This window comes from Sminthopsis crassicaudata, chromosome 5 (genome assembly GCF_048593235.1).
Source record: "Sminthopsis crassicaudata isolate SCR6 chromosome 5, ASM4859323v1, whole genome shotgun sequence".
Classification (NCBI taxonomy): Eukaryota; Metazoa; Chordata; class Mammalia; order Dasyuromorphia; family Dasyuridae; genus Sminthopsis; species Sminthopsis crassicaudata.
Window position 1 is genome coordinate 152199340 of NC_133621.1, and position 21569 is coordinate 152220908.

At 33.9% G+C, this 21569-nt stretch overlaps 1 protein-coding gene across 1 annotated transcript in view; it reads right to left on the reverse strand.

Annotated features, from left to right (window-relative positions):
* The window catches only part of LOC141542499 (cadherin-related family member 4-like), an 85004-nt gene that overhangs the window by 27414 nt on the left and 36021 nt on the right, over positions 1-21569 (reverse strand). The window contains exons 2-3 of the mRNA XM_074266931.1: positions 18383-18524; positions 17952-18208 (exon numbers count right to left, since the gene is read on the reverse strand). Coding sequence (XP_074123032.1) covers positions 17952-18208; positions 18383-18524 — 399 coding nt within the window. The remainder of the gene's footprint in view (positions 1-17951; positions 18209-18382; positions 18525-21569) is intronic.

Sequence of the window (21569 nt, forward strand, 5' to 3'; positions counted from 1 at the left end):
TTCCTACAGACAAGCTTAATCAGATTAAAGGTGCCCAACATAAGCAGGAGTCAAACACTTTGATGAATTAAGAGATATTAATTCCAAGCATGTGATGACTTCTCAGGTGGATATGAACAATTTGATCAAACAGGTCATGAAAGTAGTAGAAGGAGGTGCTATAGAGTGCTTACAACTTGGTGAAATATCAAAGATGCAAAGGCAGTCCACTGCATTCTGAGCTATCACCAGTCATTTTGACTTTGTCTTGCCACACTGGACCCTAATGACTGTGGAAGAGAAACTGAGGTCTACAACTTCACACGATTCTGACTCGCTTAAATACAATTTATACAAAAGTCAAAAAACCTCACCCATACCATTTTATAAATTCACTTACCTCAGTAGTATAATTTGCAGGAGATGTACACATAGATAATGAGGATGATACACACCTTGCCAGAGTCAGGTCAATGTTTGGGAGGCTCCAAAGGAAAGCGTAGGAAAAAAAAGAGGTATTAGACTGCCTACAAAACTGAAGGTCTATAGAACCACAGTGCTGACCTCATTGTCCTATGCCTGTGAAAACTAAATAATATACTCATTGCATGCCAGGAAACTGAATCACTTCCATTTGAATTATCTTACGATGATTCTGAAGATCTTGTAAGATGAGCACTAGACACTGGGGGCCCTTCTTTAGTGAACTGCCCATACAAACTCTACTTCAGAGAGCACAACTCCCCTGATTGGCCACGTTGTTCAAACCCCAAATGTATGTTTGCCTAAAAATCTGTCTTATGGAGAACTCTCACAAGAAAAGCGCTCATAGAGAGATCGGAAGAAAATCTTACACAGATGGCACTGTGCTCTACAGCAAAGCAGAATTGTAGTAGATTAAAAGAAATGCAAAATGCACACATTTAGAGACATTGCCACTTCAAATGTTCATATAAACTAATTGTTACTGACCTGTGGTAGAACTAATCAGACACAGTCAGACACAATGCACCTTGATTCATACATAGTGATGTCAGTTTGTTTCCCTTTAGCTATGAAGAACAGCAACCAGCTAGTCATGATTCTAATGAAGGTCCTCATGACCTCATAACTGGACTACTGCAATAGCCTGTTGATGTGTCTGCTTGACTCAATTCTATCCTTAGCTCAATCCATCCTTCATTCAATCTCTAAAATGATTTTCCTAAAGCACAGGTCAGACCATGTTTATCTTTCTATTTAATAAACTCCAGTGACTCCTTGAAGTCTTTAGGATCAAATACAAATCTGGTTGGTATCCAAAGCTCTTCATGACCTATCCCACTATAACCCTTTCCAGTCTCCTTATACTTCACTCCATATGGCTGAAGCCAATGACACTGGCCTTTTTGATATTCCATTAACAGGGAACTCCATCTTTCAGCTCCTGGCATTTTCTCTGGCATGCTCTTCTTCCTCACCTCTCCCTACTATCTTCTTTGGCTTCCTTAAAATGCTGATTAAAATCTTAGCCTATACAGAAAACCTTTCCCAACACTTAATTCTAGTATATTCTATCTTTCAGCTATTTTCCATTTATCCTGTATATAGCTTCTTTGAACATATGCCTTTATTTGTTATCTTCACCATTAAATTGTAAGCTTCTTGAGGAGAAGGGAGAGACTATTTTTTGCCTCTATGTGCCCCCAGAGCTTAGCACAGTATCTAGTACATAGAAAGCAGTTAATAAATGTTTAGTGAACAACTATTTATAATAGAAATAAGAAAAAATTGAAAACAAAATTTTATTTATGCAAATTGTATTCACAGAATATTCTTTATAAAGTGTATGAAAATATATGCAAGGGAAACAAATTATTCTCTTCCCATGACCAAACATTGTGCTGTTTTTGTTTCTGTCATAAAAGAGGATAAAATTCTATGAGAGTTCCCAAGAAAAAATTATTTCAGACTAGGCATAGCAACATGTAGCCTTCTTGTTCTTCAATGTTTTAAACCATGAAAGAAAGTCCAAGATGTTCTCATATACTCCTTGCCACTGGGGATGTATCAAATATGTCATACTCAACCAAAGATGTTTAAGAACTTTCAGTGTGAAACCATTTTTAAATTATTTTATTCACTTTAAAAACAATTTGAAATGTTAAGACATTGAGACACCCTGTTTTTCAGAACTAAAGCTTATAAAGTTTTTTAATAAAATGTTTAGATAATTTCCCCTTAAAGTTTTGTTTCAAGTTTTAAAAACATGATGTTGTTTATTCTATTATTGTATTTTAAAATCCTCTTATATTGTAAGCTTTGAGATTCCATTGTAACAGAAATACTGTTAGACAAAACAACTTTTAATCTCAATGCAGTTATATATGAATTGGGTTTTTGAAAAGATATGATAAAATAGATAATTAAAAATTGTTAAATATTTAGTGAGATATATCTTGTTGCAAAGTATTCTAGCAAATTCTCATTTGAAATTGTTGGCTGTTATGAAAATATATACGGTGGTTTAAAGAAGTAGCTTCAAGTATAGAATAAAGTGTTGGGAAAGGTTTTCTGTATAGGCTAAGATTTTAATCAGCATTTTAAGGAAGCCAAAGAAGATAGTAGGGAGAGGTGAGGAAGAAGAGCATGCCAGTTATGGGGTAGGGATGGGAGGACAGCCAGAGAAAATGCCAGGAGCTGAAAGATGGAGTAAAGGCCAGTGTCATTGGCTTCAACCGTATGGAGTAAAGTATAAGGAGACTGGAAAGGGTTATAGTGGGATAGGTCATGAAGAGCTTTGGATACCAACCAGATTTGTATTTGATCCTAAAGACTTCAAGGAGTCACTGGAGTTTATTAAATAGAAAGATAAACATGGTCTGACCTGTGCTTTAGGAAAATCATTTTAGAGATTGAATGAAGGATGGATTGAGCTAAGGATAGAATTGAGTCAAGCAGACACATCAACAGGCTACTGCAGTAGTCCAGTTATGAGGTCAAGAGGACGTTCATTAGAATCATGACTAGCTGGTTGCTGTTCTTCATAGCTAAAGAGAAACAAACTGACATCACTATGTATGAATCAAGGTGCATTGTGTCTGACAGTGTCTGATTAATTCTACCACAGGTCAGCAACAATTAGTTTATATGAACATTTGAAGTGGCAATGTCTCTAAATGTATGCATTTTGCATTTCTTTTGATCTACTACAATTCTGCTTTGTTGTAGTGCACATTGCCAAATAGCTTGGCTAAAATAACAGGAAAAGATGATGACAAATGTTGGAGGGGATGTGAGAAAACTGGGACACTGATGCATTGTTGGTGGAGTTATGAATGAATCCAACCATTCTGGAGAGTAATTTGGAACTATGCTCAAAAAGTTGTCAAACTGTGCATACTAGGTTTATTTCCCAAAGAGACCTCTATGTGCCGAAATGTTTGTGGCAGCTAGAAACTAGAAATTGAATGGATGCTCATCAATTGGAGAATGGCTGGATAAATTGTGGTACATGAATGTTATGGAATATTATTGTTTTGTAAGAAATGACCAGCAGGATAAATACAGAAAGGCTTGGAGAGACTTACATGAATTGATGCTAAGTGAAATGAGCACTTCAACAACAATACTGTATGAGGATCAATTCTTATGGAAGTGGCTAATTTCAACAATAAGAGAATCCAAATCATTTCTAATTGATCAGTAATAAACAGAACCAGCTACACCCAGTGAAAGAACACTGGGATATGAGTGTGACCCACAACATAGCATTTACATTCTTTCTATTATTGTTTTCTTGCATTTTTGTTTTTCTTCCCTGATTATTTTTGCCATCTTTCTAAATCTTATTTTTCTTGTGTAGCAAGACAACTGTATAAAAATATACACATATATTGTATTTAGCATATACTTTTACATATTTAACATGTATGGGGCTACTTGCCATCTAGGGGAAAGGGGGGGGGGAAAGAGGAGAAAAGTTGGAACAGAAGTTTTTGCAAGGGTCAATGTTGAAAAATTACCCATGTATATGTTTTGTCAATAAAAAGTTATAATAAAACAAAAGAAGTAGCTTCAACATATTAATGATGAATTAACTATCAGTTACTTGATGTATGCATGAAGCCACATAATATGGGTAGTCTTAATTTATAAGTAAAGAATAAATGAAATATTAACTGTCAGGGAACCATCAGGAAGTATGTTCAAGCCCTAAATTGTGATTATTAAAATTTTACTATTTAGAGTAAAAATTTCTGGGATTATAATTTACTATTGTTTTGAGATTTTATTGCATGGAGAATGGTCTGAATTGTCATGAAATCAGTAATAGAAAATTGCATGAACTACAGTCTGTGAAATATTAAAAGTGGATGTCTGTGCCTGGGAAAAATTTTGGAGATGACTTAAGCATGGACTAGGAAGGATCCTCCTGACTTGTTTCCCCTATTGTGTTAGTTCCTTTCTGAAAAGGAAAATTCCCACCCGGTTAATCCTGAGCCTTGCTTTTAAAATGATTGGTTGTGAAATATGATTCATTCCCAGAATCAAAGAAGGCTAAGAGAGTTTTTCTCTCTGTTATGACACATAACTTTGTTATGACTATGTCCCTCTTTTTATAACAAATCTGTATAATCAAGAAGTTTTGTAAGTGTAACATGAAATCAATAGATTTATACTGGAGCATTGCTGAGTTACTATAATAGTATGCAAGTATGAACATCTTACAATCTTAAACTATATTTATGGTCAAATTATTTAACTAAGAATCTATGTTGTCTGATCAGAACAACTCAGATCTAAAGTTTGATGCAAGGAGTTTTCTAAAAAGGCCACTACCAGATCTTTCTTACTACTCCCATAGCTTCCAAACTTTTGCATATGGACTCCTGGATCATCTGAAGAAAGCCCCTATACCTAAATATATGGCAAAATCCTCCAGGGACCTCAAAGTTCATATAGTATGGACCTAGAAGCAGCCGACATTTAGATGAGACAGCTGTTCCAAGATTCTGGACAAGGGCTAAATATACAATCCTAGGTTTTCTTTTTTTCCCTTTCTTCCCTTTTGTTATGTGCCCTGATTCAAGCATGTTTTGGCATTTTCTCTATCTATATACTTGTTCCTCTATTTTCTTCTTACAAGCAAACAGTGACACACTTCCCCTAAAGATTACCTCAAGGAACTAATACCCTGGACAACAAACATCCTGTCCTGGCCCAACTGGCCTCTCATGCAAATTGAAATTATATCTGCCTCTCCTTAACTGGCCATAATGATAGGGTTCTTTTGGACTCAGTCTCTTTGTCCAAAAAAGTGAAATGTTAAGATATCAGGAGACACTCTGTTTTCCAGAGGCCCAGCAAGCAAATGCTATAATGGCCTTTATGATTTTATAAATTTGTGATGAATGAGATTCGTTGGAACTTTCCTAGTTCCCAGGAGATCCTGCCCCAAAGTCTGGGGCTGCAATCAATATACTGCAGCAGAAAGTGATCAATCACATCTCCTGACACTTTGAACAATTCCTGTGCTTATAACTGTTAAGTGAACCAAACCAGGTCCTGTTCCCACCATGCAAACTCTGGTTCTATACCCACCAAACAATCATAAGGCACAAGGACTTGAGACAATCATAAAACTCATTGATTCTAATTACTTACAGACTGCTACCATGGGAGCCAAGAACACCTTTATTGTCCCCAAATATGCCAACTGTAGAAACTGTTTACTCAAGACATAAGAATGACTGCATTGTGTCTTGCCTTCTTAATATTCTTAAATATTCTACCCCTGTTATAAATAATTAAGGCCTCTTTCTTAGGAAGGTGGATTTCTGCTTGCAATCATTTTCCTCACTTTGAAATTAAATTTCTGTTTGATTTCTTACTCTCCTGTCTCTAGGCTGTTTTGTTTGGGTCCACCCATCCACAGGCTAAAATCCAGTTTCAATACAATTGACACAGAAAATGACTAAAACTGACAATTTGTCATGACTATGAAAAAGAGCTTGAGAACTATCCCATTTTATTTTAGTCCTTTCATTAAAAAAGGCTAGAAAACAATATTAACTAGGGCTCTTATTTTTTTAATCATAGTCACAGAAACCTATGAATTCCTTGAAATATTGTTTTTAAGTTTTATAAAATATAAAACACAGCCTTACCAAAAAAGCTAAATAAATTGAAATGTATTTAATGAAAAAAATTAAATTTGTGGGCCCTCTCTTAAGGATCCTTCGAGCAGAGTCACCAAAATGTTATTGGAAATGATACATGATTGAAGAAATGCAAAATTTATGACCACTTACAAACAAGGGAAATCAGATTTGTACTCCCCAACATATTTAAATTATTTAAATTAAGATACTGGATAGAGTTTCCAGCAATGTAAGATATAACACTTAAAGTTGTATAGAAAGCTTAGATTATATGTGGTCTACCAGGAAGAAAAGGAAAACTTGTTGACACTCCAAGAATAAGCTGATTCTGTGAAAAAAGAAAAGTATCACTGAACTATTACCCTTACAGATGAAGGAGGGTACATTTTTTCCTTGGTTCCTCCTTAACAATTTTAGCTGTCTTCTCACTACCAAGCAGGTGTGAATCCCAAATATCTCCCAAGTTTTCCTCTTATAACTTCTTTCTTTCTGCTTTCTATACTCTTTCACAAGAGCTAAGTCTAAGAGGCATATGAAATCTATATTAATATAATTACAGAAGGCCTAGATACATCCATTGAATCAGTCAATTAATCAAGTGTAATTTAAGTTGAGAAAAAGTCTTGGTAATGTATTAAAGAAATCACTTGTAAACTTGATGTGGCCAAGTCCTTAAAAAAATTTGGGGATGTAAATTACCTTAATAACCGAATTAAAACATATGAAAATACTTAGAGAATGTTATCAGTATTTGTTAAAAAAGAATTATTCCCCACTCTGGGTAATGTATGTCATAGCAAGCCAATTTGGAAGCAATTGCTAAAGAAGATTAATGAAAAAAAAAAAAGTCTAGTGATAGATAAATAAATAAGGTTGGGGGAATGAATTCTCTCTTTTTCCCTCCCTCCTATAACTAAGAAAACAACCTTTCAAAATGTTGGGAAATTTGACATAGGTAAACCTGGAGTAGCATCAGTGGTTGATAGCAGTGTCTGTATTTGGAGCTAGTTAAAACACCAAGGAAAGAATGATACACCAATGAAAGATAGATTTAGGTATCAACAAGGCCATCTAGTTTCCCAGCCAAGCAAAAAGGTACCTAAGGGGAAATTCATAATGATTTCATGAAGTGAGAAAAGCATTTTTATTAACCAGAAACTCTGAGTTAACCTTCTCCCCTAAGTTCATGGCCACTGTCTCCATGTCCCATGTAACTATGGGAGAGTGTGTCTCAGGCATTTGACAGGGATTGGGGGGCTAGAAAAAAAGTTTTAGATTGATTTATACATCTAATTAGAAAATACCTCTTTCTAAAAGCTAATTGTTCATCCAATAATAAGTAGATTCACTAGATAGAAACCCGTAAGTAACAATAATTGAAAATCCAACATAATCTGAGCAGCATTCCTCAAACCTTGAGGAGAGAAATAGTTAGCAACCTTTGGGATCTTAATTTGCCATAGCACAAGGAAGTAGTCCAATGTATATAACACTCCTACATAAAGTTTGTATGACTCTAGGTTTGATCATGGTTGTCTTAGCATTTGATGACCTATCTACTATAATCATGGCTAATAGGGATGTTTCCATTGTATCATGAAATCCTCCCTCCCTCTTTCCCTACTTCTCTATTACACACACAGACATATCTTAAAGAATGCATGCACACTATTTTAAAAAAATCTACTCTGTATTATCCTTAGAGATTAAATTTATGCTTTGCCATTGATTAAAAAACAAACTTATAATTAGGAGTACAGATAAGGAAACATGGTATCACCTTCCATGCCACTTAAATGCATTTTCCGAACTCTCTTCATTAGGATGGCTCACAATTGCTATGTAGAGTTCACTTGCCTCAAGAATTAAAATTCCAGATTTCCTTGAGGACTGTGAAGTTCAGAAGGAAATGATACATACCTAATTAGATCACTGACTTTATATCAAATTCAAACCTAAAGGGAGAAGATTTTAACTTGAGTTATTTTATTCTTCCCTTTCATCACCCTATATCAAATATCTATAATAAATCTTTATATGTGGATTAATGGAAAATTTATATTATTTTTATTTTACCTAGGTTTTAACTGGACTTTTATGCTGGCACTTTATTTAGCAAAGAATTTCTGGCCATAAGTTAAAAGACCAGAGATGACTTCCTCTATTGTTTTTTTTAATTAATTTTATAATTATAACATTTTTTGACAGAACATATGCATAGGTAATTTTTTACAACATTATCCCTTGTACTCCCTTCTGTTCCGAATTTTTCCCCTCCTTCCCTCCACCTCCTCCCCTAGGTGGCAGGCATTCCCATATATATTAAATATGTTATAGTATATCCTAGGTACAATATATATGTGCAGAACTGAATTTTGTTGTTGTTGTTGTTTCAAAGGAAGAATTGGATTCTGAAGGTAAAAATAACCTGGGGAGAAAAACAAAAAAATGCTAACACTTTACACTCATTTCCCAGTGTTCCTTCTCTGGGTGTAGCTGATTCTGTCCATCATTGATCAATTGGATTAGCTCTTCTCTATGTGGAAGATATCCACTTCCATCAGAATACATCCTCATACAGTATCATTGTTGAAGTGTATAATGCTCTCCTAGTTCTGCTCATTTCACTCAGCATCAGTTGATGTAAGTCTCTCCAAGCCTCTCTGTATTCCTCCTGTTGGTCATTTTTTACAGAAAAATAATATTCCATAACATTCATATACCATAATTTAGCCAACCATTCTTCATTTGATGGGCATTCCTTCATTTTCCAGTTTCTAACCATTACAAAAAGGGCTGCCACAAACATTTTTGGCACATATAGGTCCCTTTCCCTTCTTTAGTATTTCCTTGGGATATAAGCCCAGTAGTAGCACTGCTGGATCAAAGGGTATGCAGAGTTTGATAAATTTTGGGGCATAATTCCAGATTGCTCTCCAGAATGGTTGGATGCTTTCACAACTACACCAATAATGCATCAGTGTCCCAGTTTTCCCATATCCCCTCCAACATTCATCATTATTTGTTCCTGTCATCTTAGCCAATCTGACAGGTGTATAGTGGTATCTCAGAGTTGTCTTAATTTGCATTTCTCTGATTAGTAGAGATTTGGAACACTCTTTCATATGAGTGGATATAGTTTCAATTTCATCATCCGAGAATTGTCTGTTCATATCTTTTGACCATTTATCAATTGGAGAATGGTTTGATTTTTTATAAATTAGGGTCAGTTCTCTATATATTTTGGAAATGAGGCCTTTATCAGAACCTTTAACTGTAAAAATATTTTCCCAATTTGTTACTTCCCTTCTAATCTTGTTTGCATTAGTTTTGTTTGTACAAAAGCTTTTTAATTTTATTTAATCAAAATCTTCTATTTTGTGATCAGTAATGATTTCTAGTTCTCCTCTGGTCATAAATTCCTTCCTCTTCCACAGGTCTGAGAGTAGACTATCCTCTGTTCTGCTAATCTATTTATGATCTCATTCTTTATGCCTAAATCATGGACCCATTTTGATCTTATCTTGGTATATGGTGTTAAGTGTGGGTCCATATCTAATTTCTGCCATACTAATTTCCAGTTTTCCCAACAGTTTTTTTTTTCAAATAATTTATTTTTATCCCAAATGTTGGTATCTTTGGGTTTATCAAACACTAGATTGCTATAGTTGTACCCTTTTTTGTCCTTTTTACCTAATCTATTCCACTGATTGACTGGTTATTTCTTAGCCAATACCAAATGGTTTTGGTGAGTGCTGCTTTATAATATAGCTTTAGATCAGGTACAGCTAGATCACCTTCATCTGACTTTTTTTTCATTAATTCCCTAGAAATTCTTGACCTTTTATTCTTCCTTATGAATTTTATTTTTATTTTTTCTAGGTCATTAAAATATTTCTTGGGAGTCTGATTGGGATAGCACTAAATAAATAGATTAGTTTAGGGAGTATAGTCATCTTCATTATATTCGCTCAGCCTATCCAAGAGCACTGAATGTCTTTCCAATTATTGAAATCTGACTTTATTTTTGTGGCAAGTGTTTCGTAATTTTGCTCATATAATTCCTGACTTTCCATTGGTAGATATATTCCCAAATATTTTATACTATCGACCCTTATTTTGAATGGAATTTCTCTTTGCATCTCTTGCTGTTGGATTGTGTTGGTGATGTATAAAAATGCTGAGGATTTACGTGGATTTATTTTGTATCCTGCAACTTTGCTAAAATTCTGAATTATTTCTAATAGCTTTTTAGCAGAGTCTTTGGGGTTCTGTAAGTATACCATCATGTCATTTGCAAAGAGTGATAGTTTGATTTCCTCATTACCTATTCTAATTTCTTGAATCTCTTTCTCAACTCTTATTGCTGAGGCTAGAGTTTCTAGTACAATACTGAATAGTAATGGTGATAGTGGGCAACCTCACTCCTGATCTTACTGGGAAAGGTTCCAGTTTATTGCCATTAGATATGATGTTTACTGACAGTTTTAAATATATGCTTTTAAATATATGTTAAGGAATAGTCCATTTATTCCTACATTTTAAGTGTTTTTAGTAGGAATGGATGTTGGATTTTATCAAATGCTTTTTCTGCATCTATTGAGATGATCATATGTTTTTTGTTAATTTGGTTATTGATATGGTTGATTATGCTAATAGTTTTCCTAATGTTGAATCAGCCCTGCATTCCTGGTATAAATCCCACTTGGTAATAGTGTATTATCCTGGGGATAATTTTCTGTAGTCTTTTTGCTAATATTTTATTTAAGATTTTAGCATCAATATTCATTAAGGAGGTTGGTCTATAATTTTCTTTCTCAGTTTTCAGCCTACCTGATTTAGGTATCAGTACCATGTCTGTGTCATAAAAGGAATTTGGTAGGACTCCTTCAATCCCTAATTTTTCGAATAATATATATAGCATTGGATTTAGTTGTTCTTTAAATGTTTGGTAGAATTCACATGTAAATCAATTTGGTCTTGGGGATTTTTTCTTAGGGAATTGGTTAATAACTTGTTCTATTTCTTTTTCTGAAATGGGACTATTTAGACTATTTACTTCTTCCTCTGTTAATCTGAACAAGCTATATTTTTGAAGATATTCTTCCATTTCATTTAAGTTATCAAATTTATTGGCATAAAGTTGGGCAAAGTAGTTCCTAACTATTGTTCTAATTTATTCTTCATTAATGGTGAGTTCTCCTTTTTCATTTTTAAGACTAACAATTTGCTTTTCCTCTTTCCTTTTTTTAATCAGATTTACTAAGGGTTTGTCTATTTTGTTGGTTTTTTCATAGAACCAACTCTTAGTTTTATCAATTAATTCAATAGTTTTTTTTTTTTTTTTACTTTCAATTTTATTAATCTCACCTTTGATTTTAGAATTTCAAGTTTTGTGTTTGTTTGGGGGTTTTTAATTTGTTCCTTTTCTAGCACTTTAGTTGCAAGCCCAATTAGTTGACCTTCTCTTTCTCTATTTTATACAAGTAGGCCTCTAGAGATATAAAACTTCCCTTTATTACTGCTTTGGCTGTATCCCACACATTTTGGTATGATGTCTCATTATTGTCATTTTCTTGGATAAAGTTATTAATTATGTCTATGATTTGCTGTTTCACCCAATCATTCTTTAGTATGAGATTATTTAGTTTCCAATCATTTTTTGGTCTATTTTCCCCTGGCTTTTTATTGAATATAATTTTCATTGCATTGTGGTCTGGAAAAGGATGCATTTACTATTTCTGCCTTACTGCATTTGATTTTGAGGTTTTTATGTCCTAGTATATGATCAATTTTTGTATAGGTTCCATGAACTGCTGAGAAGAAAGTGTACTCCTTTCTGTCTCCATTTAGCTTTCGCCAAAGATCTATCATATCAAACTTTTCTAGTATTCTATTTACCTCTTTTACTTCTTTCTTATTTATTTTGTGGTTTGATTTATCTAATTCTGAGAGTGCAAGGTTGAAATCTCCCACTATTATGGTTTTGCTGTCTATTTATTCTTGCAGCTCTCTTAATTTCTCTTTTAAGAATTTAGATGCTACACCACTTGGTGTGTATATATGTTTAATATTGATACTGCTTCATTATCTATGCTACCCTTTAACAAGATATAAATGGCCTTCCTTATATCTTTTAATTAGATCAATTTTTGTTTTTGCTTGATCTGAGATGAGGATGGCTACCCCTGCTTTTCTGGCTTCACCTGAAGCATAGTAGATTCTGCTCCACCCTTTTACTTTTATTCTGAATGTATCACCCTGTTTTAGGTGTATTTCCTGTAAACAACATATTGTAAGATTTTGGCTTTTAATCCAGCCTGCTAACTGCTTCCTCTTTATGAGGGCATTTACCCCATTCACATCCTGTTAACCCCTGCTTATGCTTTTCTCCTTTCCTTCCCTCTTACCCCCCTCCCCAGTATTAAACTTGTGAGCACCACTTGGTTTTCAGGGCCCTCCCTTTTTAGTATCCCTCCCCCACCTTAAAGTTCCTCTATCCTATTTTACCCCTTTTCCTCACAATTTCTGTATTCCCTTCCCCTTAGCTTATTCCTTCCCTCCTACTTTTCAATGAAGTGGAAGAAATTTCACCATAAATCAAATATGTCTATTGATACACGCTATGTTCATCTCACTCCTTTCTTTCTCTCAAATATAATAGGTTACCTTTGCCTCTTCATGAGATGTAGTACACCACTTTATCTTTTTTTTATGATATAATTTCTTTTCCACCTTTGGTTTCTAGGACATTATACATTATACATGTGTTCTTTACATATCTTTATGGCAGAAATATAGTTCTCAAGATTTATTTTTACTTTTTTAGAAATCTCTTGAGTTCTGTATTTGAAGATCGAACATTTTGTGTAGATCTGTTTTTTTCATCAAGAATAGATGGAATTAATTTATTTCGTTAAATGTCCATCTTCTTCCCTAGAAAACGATGCTCATTTTTGCAGGGTAAGTTATTCTTGGCTGCATAACACGTTCCTTAGCCTTTCAGAATATCATATTCCAGGCCCTTCATTCCTTTAATGTGGATGCTGCTAGATCCTGGGTTATCCTTATTGTGGCTCCTCCATATCTGAATTACTTTTTTTTTAGTAGCTTCCAATATTTTTTTCCTTTGTTTGATGGTTCTTGAACTTGGCCACTATATTTCTTGGCGTTTTGATTTTAGGGTCCCTTTCAGTAGGTGATCAATGAATTTTTTCAATGTCTATTTTACCTTCTGTTTCTAAAACGTCTGGGCAGTTCTCTTTGATAATTTCCTGGAAAATAGTGTCCAGGCTCTTTTTTTTCTCACATTTTTCAGGGAGTCTGATTATTCTCAAATTGTCTCTCCTGGATCTGTTTTCCAGGTCTGTTGTCTTTCCAATAAGGTACTTGACATTCTTTTCAATTGTTTCATTTCTCTGGTTTTGCTTGACTACTTCTTGGTTTCTCCTTGAGTCATTCATTTTTACTTGTTTGAGTCTAATTTTCAATGATGTATTTTCTTCACTCACATTTTTTTTTATCTTTTGTAATTGTCCAATTGAGTTTTTATCTTCTATGGAATTTTTTTCCATTTCATCCATTTTATTTTTTAGAGAGCTGTTTTCTTTTTCCAACACACTAATTTTATTTCTCAATGATTTGATCTCTTTATCCACTCTGGATGACTTCTCCAGACTCTCTTGCCAAGCTTCCCTTTCCTTTTCCCATTTCTCCTTTATCTCTCTTGTGAGAGCCTTTTTGATTTCCTCTATGAGAGTCTTATGTATTGAGGAGCAGCTCATATCCCCCTTAGAGGATTCCTCTGGAGACAATCTGCTTTTACTATCCTCAGCGTTTGAAGTCTGCTCTCTATCCATACAGAAGCTGTCAATGGTTAGAGCCCTTTTAAATTTTTTGTTCATTTTGTCAGAGCGGGAATTGAAGAAAACAAATTGACAAGAGAAATGATTGGTCTGTTTCTGAGGGGAATGAGGCTGGATAGTGTTACCGGGCTTCCTCTACAGAATGAGGGAGACAGCAGCGAGGCACTAACAGGACAGCGATGGTTGCGCTGCATCTGCACTCTGAGGCTCTACGAACTCACTGATTCACTCCAGGTGGGGGTGGCCAGGTCCCGAGAGATGTAGCTTTCTAGGGTTTTATTCTTTACCTCCAGTGTTTGCACCTTGTCTGCTGATCCTGGCTTGCTGCCAAGATGGAATATCCACACTGGGGTAAAGGTGGCTTCACAGAAATAGAAGATATCACACCCCTCCTCCCTCCAGTCTGAGCAGTGAAAGCTGCCTGCCTTGCTCTTGCTCCTGTCCTCAGCCTGCGCCCAGTCTGTTCGTCACCATCCCTGTGCAAACACAGACCTTTTCTGGTGAATTTCAAAGATGTCTTCTGTTGGTGATTATTTGTATGTTTCTTTTCTGGTCAAGCATTAATTCCGAGGCTTATCATGAAGTAAATTCTGAGAGAAAATGCAGAGCTCAAGCAACTGTGTGCCTCCTCTCCACCATCTTGGCTAAAAGTCTCCTCTATTGTTTTTAAGCCCTTTTCATAGCTATCATAGATGGAGGAGCATAGATGATGCTCACAAGACTGATAATGTATAAGTAGTTCATGAACAGAGAGAACACAGAGTAGGTAAGCAAAGAGCTGGTCCCATAACATCCCATCTATGATATATAATGAACAAGAGGTTACTAGGAGTTATTTACCCTCTAAGTGACCCAGCTAGTTGTCTAAGATTATAAGTTATAAAATTGGTGGCAATAGTATGAGTAGAGGTCCTCCTCAGGAAGTACCCTACACTGATAAATAAAAAAATCTAATGTGTGTATGTGTGTATTGTGGATATATAAAACATGTATTTATGCAAATATATATATATATATGTGTATATGTACATGTATTTCTTGCATAACCACTAAAAGGATTAATAATTTTGATGTCAGTTTTAATTCTCAAAAAATAACAACTTAAATAGTACATTTAAAATAAATTAAGCTTATTAATTAAAAAGCTTATTACTGAGATCACTATGGCTTTCAAACACTTTTTTCAAAATCTGAGAAATATATTGATATAGAAAAAAACTGAAAATAAATCTAAGTATATTCAATTCACAATAAAATGAAAATATTATATAGAACTAATAAGACATTTGAAAAATGTGCCCGCAATCTGGATTTATATAATGTATTGTTTTTAAAAAAGTATCATTCAACTTTTTTTGTGTTAAGGGATCCTCCCTTTAATAGGAAATCTGCATTTTATTATATTAATAGAACACAATGTACTCAGCTTATTCTCCAGGGAAGCAATCTCTTTTGAATATTTCTTTAACATAGAGTAAAAGATATATAATTGCTATAATTTGATTTTTAAGCATGATTGGCTGACCATATATGATATATCCTATACATATGAATACTGTTATATTATTCATAGAGCATCAAGTACCTTCCAATGTATTTAATAGATACTTGCCTGATTCAAGTTACTTAGCTTAAAAAGTATATATATTTAATAAAATGAAGATATGTTGAAATCAACTATCGATACAAGAATTAACTGTCACCCTCTATCATGTATATTATTTGTACAACATGTGTGAATCAATCTCAAAGGGTCTCGCTCTTGAAAGGAAGCAGTGCTGCTGATCCAAGTAGAATTCCAGTCCCACCTTTAAAGTTGGATGCATAACACTAGCCATCCTTTAAAGTTTTCCTAACATTGTACCTCCTGGAACTTCATTTTATCTTGTGCTTCACTGTATACCTGGACCAAGGCTCAGAAATCAAAATCACTACCCACTAGAGCAGATACAAACAAGAGGCACTATTTTCCCTGTCTCCTCAGCTTTACTTTTGACTCCTTGCTCTGAATGCACCCTCTCCAAACTCTCCATAACCTGTTCTTAAATTTAAGTAATAAATATCAATTTTCTGACCCTCAAAACAATAATTCTCATATATACTTATTGGGAAACAGGGTTTTTACTTTACTAAATTGTTGTTCTTGCTGTTGTTGTTCTTGTGTTGTTTTCAGTTAAATCCAACTCCATCTGTTTTGGGAGTTTGGCAAAGATAATGGAGTGGCTTGTCATTTTGTTATCCAAATCATATTACAGATGAGGAAATTGAGGCAAACAGCTAAGTGATTTTGCTCAGGTTTATACAGCTAGCGATTGTTTGAGTTCATATTTGAATGCAGATCTTCATATACATGTGTGTATATATATATATATATATATATATATATATATATATATGTACACATATAGATATTATTAACTATTTCAAAATCTCATCTCTATGTAGAAACACTGCCCAGTCAATGGTCCTTATCAAATTCATTAGTATTCTGAAAGGGTCTGTAGTATTGCTGAAATGAGTCGATCAAGTATTACATGTAGTTTATAATGAGTAACACAACTTATATGAATGTACACATTCATAAATGACCCTCATAACAGAGTACTTTTTTCTGAAGCAATTGAGCTTGTGACTTGCCCAGGGCCACACAGCTAGAAATTGTTAAAGTGTCTGAGATCAGATTTGAACTCAGATCCTCCTGACTCCAGGGCTGGTACTCTATCCACAGTGCCACCTAGCTGCCCCAACTACATTAAATTTTCAGTGGTCCTGAAGAGATTTATATATTTCTTAAGAATGTGCTATATTATTTAGTTCAATTCAACAAGAAAAAGCTGTTTCCTTTTTTTCTGTTACTACTTTAACCTCTAAGCCAAGTTCAAATTCCCTGGAATCTAACATTTTCATTTAATTTTTATTTCTCTCAATGCTGTCTTCATTTTCCAATTTTGTTATCATCCACCCTTTCAGAAATATTTAATAGTTTCCTATTGTCTATGGAAAAGTTAAAAATTCCTCAATATAGTATTGAAGATAACAATTCTACTTCCATGCTTTACACTGTTCTGCAAGCATAACATGCTTTTTTTTTTTTCCTTTCCCATGCTTTTGCTCAAACTGTTCACAGCACCTGAGTACTATTCACCCTTGCCTTAAGAACATATAGGACTGAGATCCTCAGAATCCATCTATTCCAAATTCCCTATTTTTTACAGAAGTCCAGGGTGATTAAATGACTTGTCCAACATTATGCAAATAGCCCATTTCAGAGATAGGATTGAAATGTAGTTCCTCTCACTAAAGACCATATGATTTATTTTTCACATTTTCTACCTACAATTATACAAAATCCTTTTTGAAGAGGGTGACATTTCTCTCAATTAATACTTATAAGTATCTATATTCATATTGCTATCTTTTATTAAATATTATTTAGTATTTATCCAAATATGTGTTATTTATAGTTATATAAAATATCTACTAAATACTTTGAAATAACATATTTAAAATAATTTATATTTAAAATAAGCTATTCTGGGAACTTGAACCTGAACCTGAATACTTTGCTTTTATTTTCACATAAAATAAAGCTCCATTCACAAGTAAATCAGGGCATATTAGAGAATTTTTTTTGGTCTTAAAAACTCCACTGTATAATCAAGACTCAAAAAACAACATGTGACTTATTATATGAATTCATAGTGAAGGCATATGGTACAGAACGATTCAGGATAACATTACCAATGCATTTATCTTGAGACCCAATTAATGGTGATAGCTACCATACTTTTCCCCTGTTGTTGAAGAAAATCCAAGTAGACTGACATAATTGCTTCATTGATGAACCTTGGTGCCAAAAAGTGGGAATAATTTCTCTTAGACTTTGCCAACATTTTATTTGTTTATGCATCCTATAGACTAATTGAAACTACTCTGGGGTTCTATTTCATCACTAAGTACTTACTGTTGTTGTAATTGTTGTTTTTGTGGCTATACTTGGATGAGGGGTAGTCCAGGGCAACATATGAATTATTACAGTTGTTGTGGTTGACAGCTGACTAGCTTTAGTCCCACCTAATTCATCAGTAACTTCAATAAGTAGCTGGAAAGTAGTGGGATCTTGAATCTCTCGAAACACATCATATTGGAAATTCTTAGTGGTGGCCAAATAAGGAGGATCAACACCTGGTCTCTCTAGTATGAACCAGTTGTTTGTGTTTCCTGGGAACAATAAAATAATAAAATTAGAACCAAAAATGATTTCATGTAGAATGTAACCACTATTGTCTCATCTAGGCAAGATTATGTTTCAGAAAGGATCCTAATGATATAATTCCAATAGTAACAGAATATTTTCTTTTTGTAGAAAAACTAATTTTAATTTATTACTCTTACCTCTTATAATTGAATAGCTGAGCTCTTTATGAGAAGAATCTTTGTCAGAACAATTCAGCTGAAGGAAAGGTATCTTAGTTGCAGCATAAATAATCTTTTCCAAATGTGGTGGATTGCAGATAGGAGGTTCGTCATTTATATTCTATAACATGAACAAATGGTTCATTACTGAGGTTGTTCTTCTGAATATATTTGTTGGATAGACATGAATGAGGTTCTATATGCTAACATGTCATTTACTTAGTTTTTCAATCTTTAAAAATATTACACATTAGGAGCTCTTAATCTAGAGTTCATATACCCTTGAAGTTTATAGATAGATTTTATAGGGTCATGTAATTGTATGAGAACAAATTTTCATCTTTATTTCAACAGAATTTATTTTCTTTGTAATCCAATTTATTTTATTTTGTATATAAAAAGTAAACAAGAAAAGATCTATAGACTTCAAACTGACCAAAAGATCCACAATAAAAAAAGTTAAGAACACTAGATTTTACCATTTAAATCAAAATATCATAAACCTGTAAGTTAGATAATCTACTTTTTAAGGCAAATGAGCAATCAATTTGATGAAATATGTTTTTATTGTGTCAACTGTGTGCTAGGTATTCAGGATACAAAAAAAATAAATGAAATAGATTTTGACCTCAAATACTTATATTCTGGAAAATGCCATTCATATCCAGGGAGAAAACTATAAAGATTGAATATAGAACAAAGTATAAGTATAGCTATTTTCACTTTTTTGTTTGTTTTCTTTTTTATTTTCTCATGTTTTCCTCCTTTTTGGTATGATTTTTCTTGTACAGCATAACAAATATTAAAATATGTTTAAAAGGTTTGTATGTGTTCAACCTATATCAAATTGTTTCCTCTCTTATGGATGGAGGAGATAAGAGATGAAGTAGAAAAATTTGGAACACAAAATCTTACAAAAATGAATGTTGGAAACTACATTTATGTGTATTTGAAAAAATAAAATACTATCAAGGTAAAAAAGAATTTACATCTTAGGACATGAAAAGTCCATAAAAACTAGTTTACATCCTACAGAGGGGCACCAACATGTACATAAATAGGTAAATATAAAGTGATTTGAAGGTCAAAAGAAGGTAAGGAGATAAAGAAAGTCTTGTATGGGAAGAACATCTTGTGGGAGCTGAACAAGCTGATTCAAGTTGGCTAGGAGTTCCATGAGGAAATGGCATCATCCAACTACTACTTTTTCACACATGAGACAAAGGAGATTCATAGTGGTTACATTTGTACTCTTTTCATAATAAAATTAAATGTTTTAATAGATGAATAATTAATCTGAATAAAGTAATCCTGCAATTTTTTTCCCCCTGAGGCTGGAGTTAAGTGATTTGTCCAGGATCACACAGCTAGGAAGTGTTAAGTGTCTGAGACCAGATTTGAACTCGAGTCCTCCTGAATTCAAGGCTGGTGCTCTATCCACTGCACCATCTAGCTGTCCCCAATTCTGCAATTTTTAAAAAATGGTCATTATGTCTTAAATTATGGCTTTTATGCCAAACAGAAAACAGATTATTTGCAAACAAAACTGATTCAGTATTCTCAAAAGCCTAATGATATTCCAGTCAAGTCTATTTATATCCTGAGGAAAACAATTTTATAGTTTCCATTACATTACCATCTAGATAAATTTAAGGCAACATTTGCCTCAACAACCTTTCACCCATCAAAGCATTTTAGCTTACCTTCCAAAGTGCTGTTCTTCATACTCTTTGACAAATTCCTTGGAATCTCTACTGTATTACTTTTTTATTCAATTTTTATCTCTTCCTATTAGATTGTTTCTATCTCCAAGCATCAACTTGATGACTCTTTCCTGAGGGTACCAAATTTTTTATCATATTTTTGCTATTGGTCACTCCTAATCTCAAGATCTCCAGGACAGGAATAGACTGAATACACTTCACATACACACATTCCACTCCTCCCATCATTTCCTAATCTTTGACTTGCTATCACTGCCATTTACTGAATTCCAAAATGCTTTCATACCTTCCTCAGTGACTCTTCATTACCTTCCTCATATTCTTCTATATTTTCCCATCTCTGTCATCATACTAGGAAAGATAGATATGTCCATATTCATATTGATGGAATTCACATTGATGAAAATTTTGGTACATTGGGCTCTCAGTTTCTCAAAATGTTCACATCATGACTTTCATCTCCATTGTACCTTTATCATTCATAGGTATTGTCAATCTGTCCTATCATTAAGTGAAATTCTTCTATATTTAAGACTCTGAAATTGTCTTATTTAATCACAGATTTTATCCTCTTACATCTACCAGTCTAAAACTCATTGTCTTTTCGTAGTTCAGTCCTGTATTCCCCAGCCCTTGGCAATCCACGGCCTCAAATGTATAATTTAATCATAGATTTCAAGCTTGAAGGGCTCTAGCCTAACCTCTTTCTACAGAAAAAGAAACTGAATCCTGAATAAAGTGATTTGATATCACAAGATAGTAAATAATGGATTGATCAACAAGTACAGTCCCTATAGGGTGAGGAATCCACTAGACCTAAGGAAATAAAAAGTCTCCTTGCTAGCAGCTTTTACTTGATCTTGGAATTGCTAGGTATCATGTCATCCATTCAAATCTTTCTGGTATGCTTGAAACAAAAAAATGTCTATATCCTATAGGACAGAGCCTATTGATAATCATTATTCTCTAATTCTAAATAAGTCCCAGAGCCTAATCCCTCCTTGTAATAGGTTCAGGCCTGGCCATAGGCTAATTAACATATGGCCTTTTGGATACATGGTGACTTTGTTATTCATCTCTTAAGTCTCCAGTTATATTACATAGTTACCATGACTTTTGTTTCTATACTCCGAAGTCCTCAATTCACAAAGTACTATCTTAATTGAGGGCTTTATCATTTCACATTTAGACCATTTGGTTAGCCTCTTAATTTATCTCCTTGTTTCCTAACACTCTTATCTATAATCCAACATTCACAGAACTGCCAAAATATTCTTCATAATACACAAATCTAACCAAACTTTCATCTGCTTAAAAACCTTTCTTGGCTTCTATTAAGTAAAATGTCATATAAAAATTCCTTGGCCAATTATTCAAGGCATTTTACAATTTAAATGTAACCTGTTTTTACAGTATTAAGCTACAAGTATTTTGTATTACAG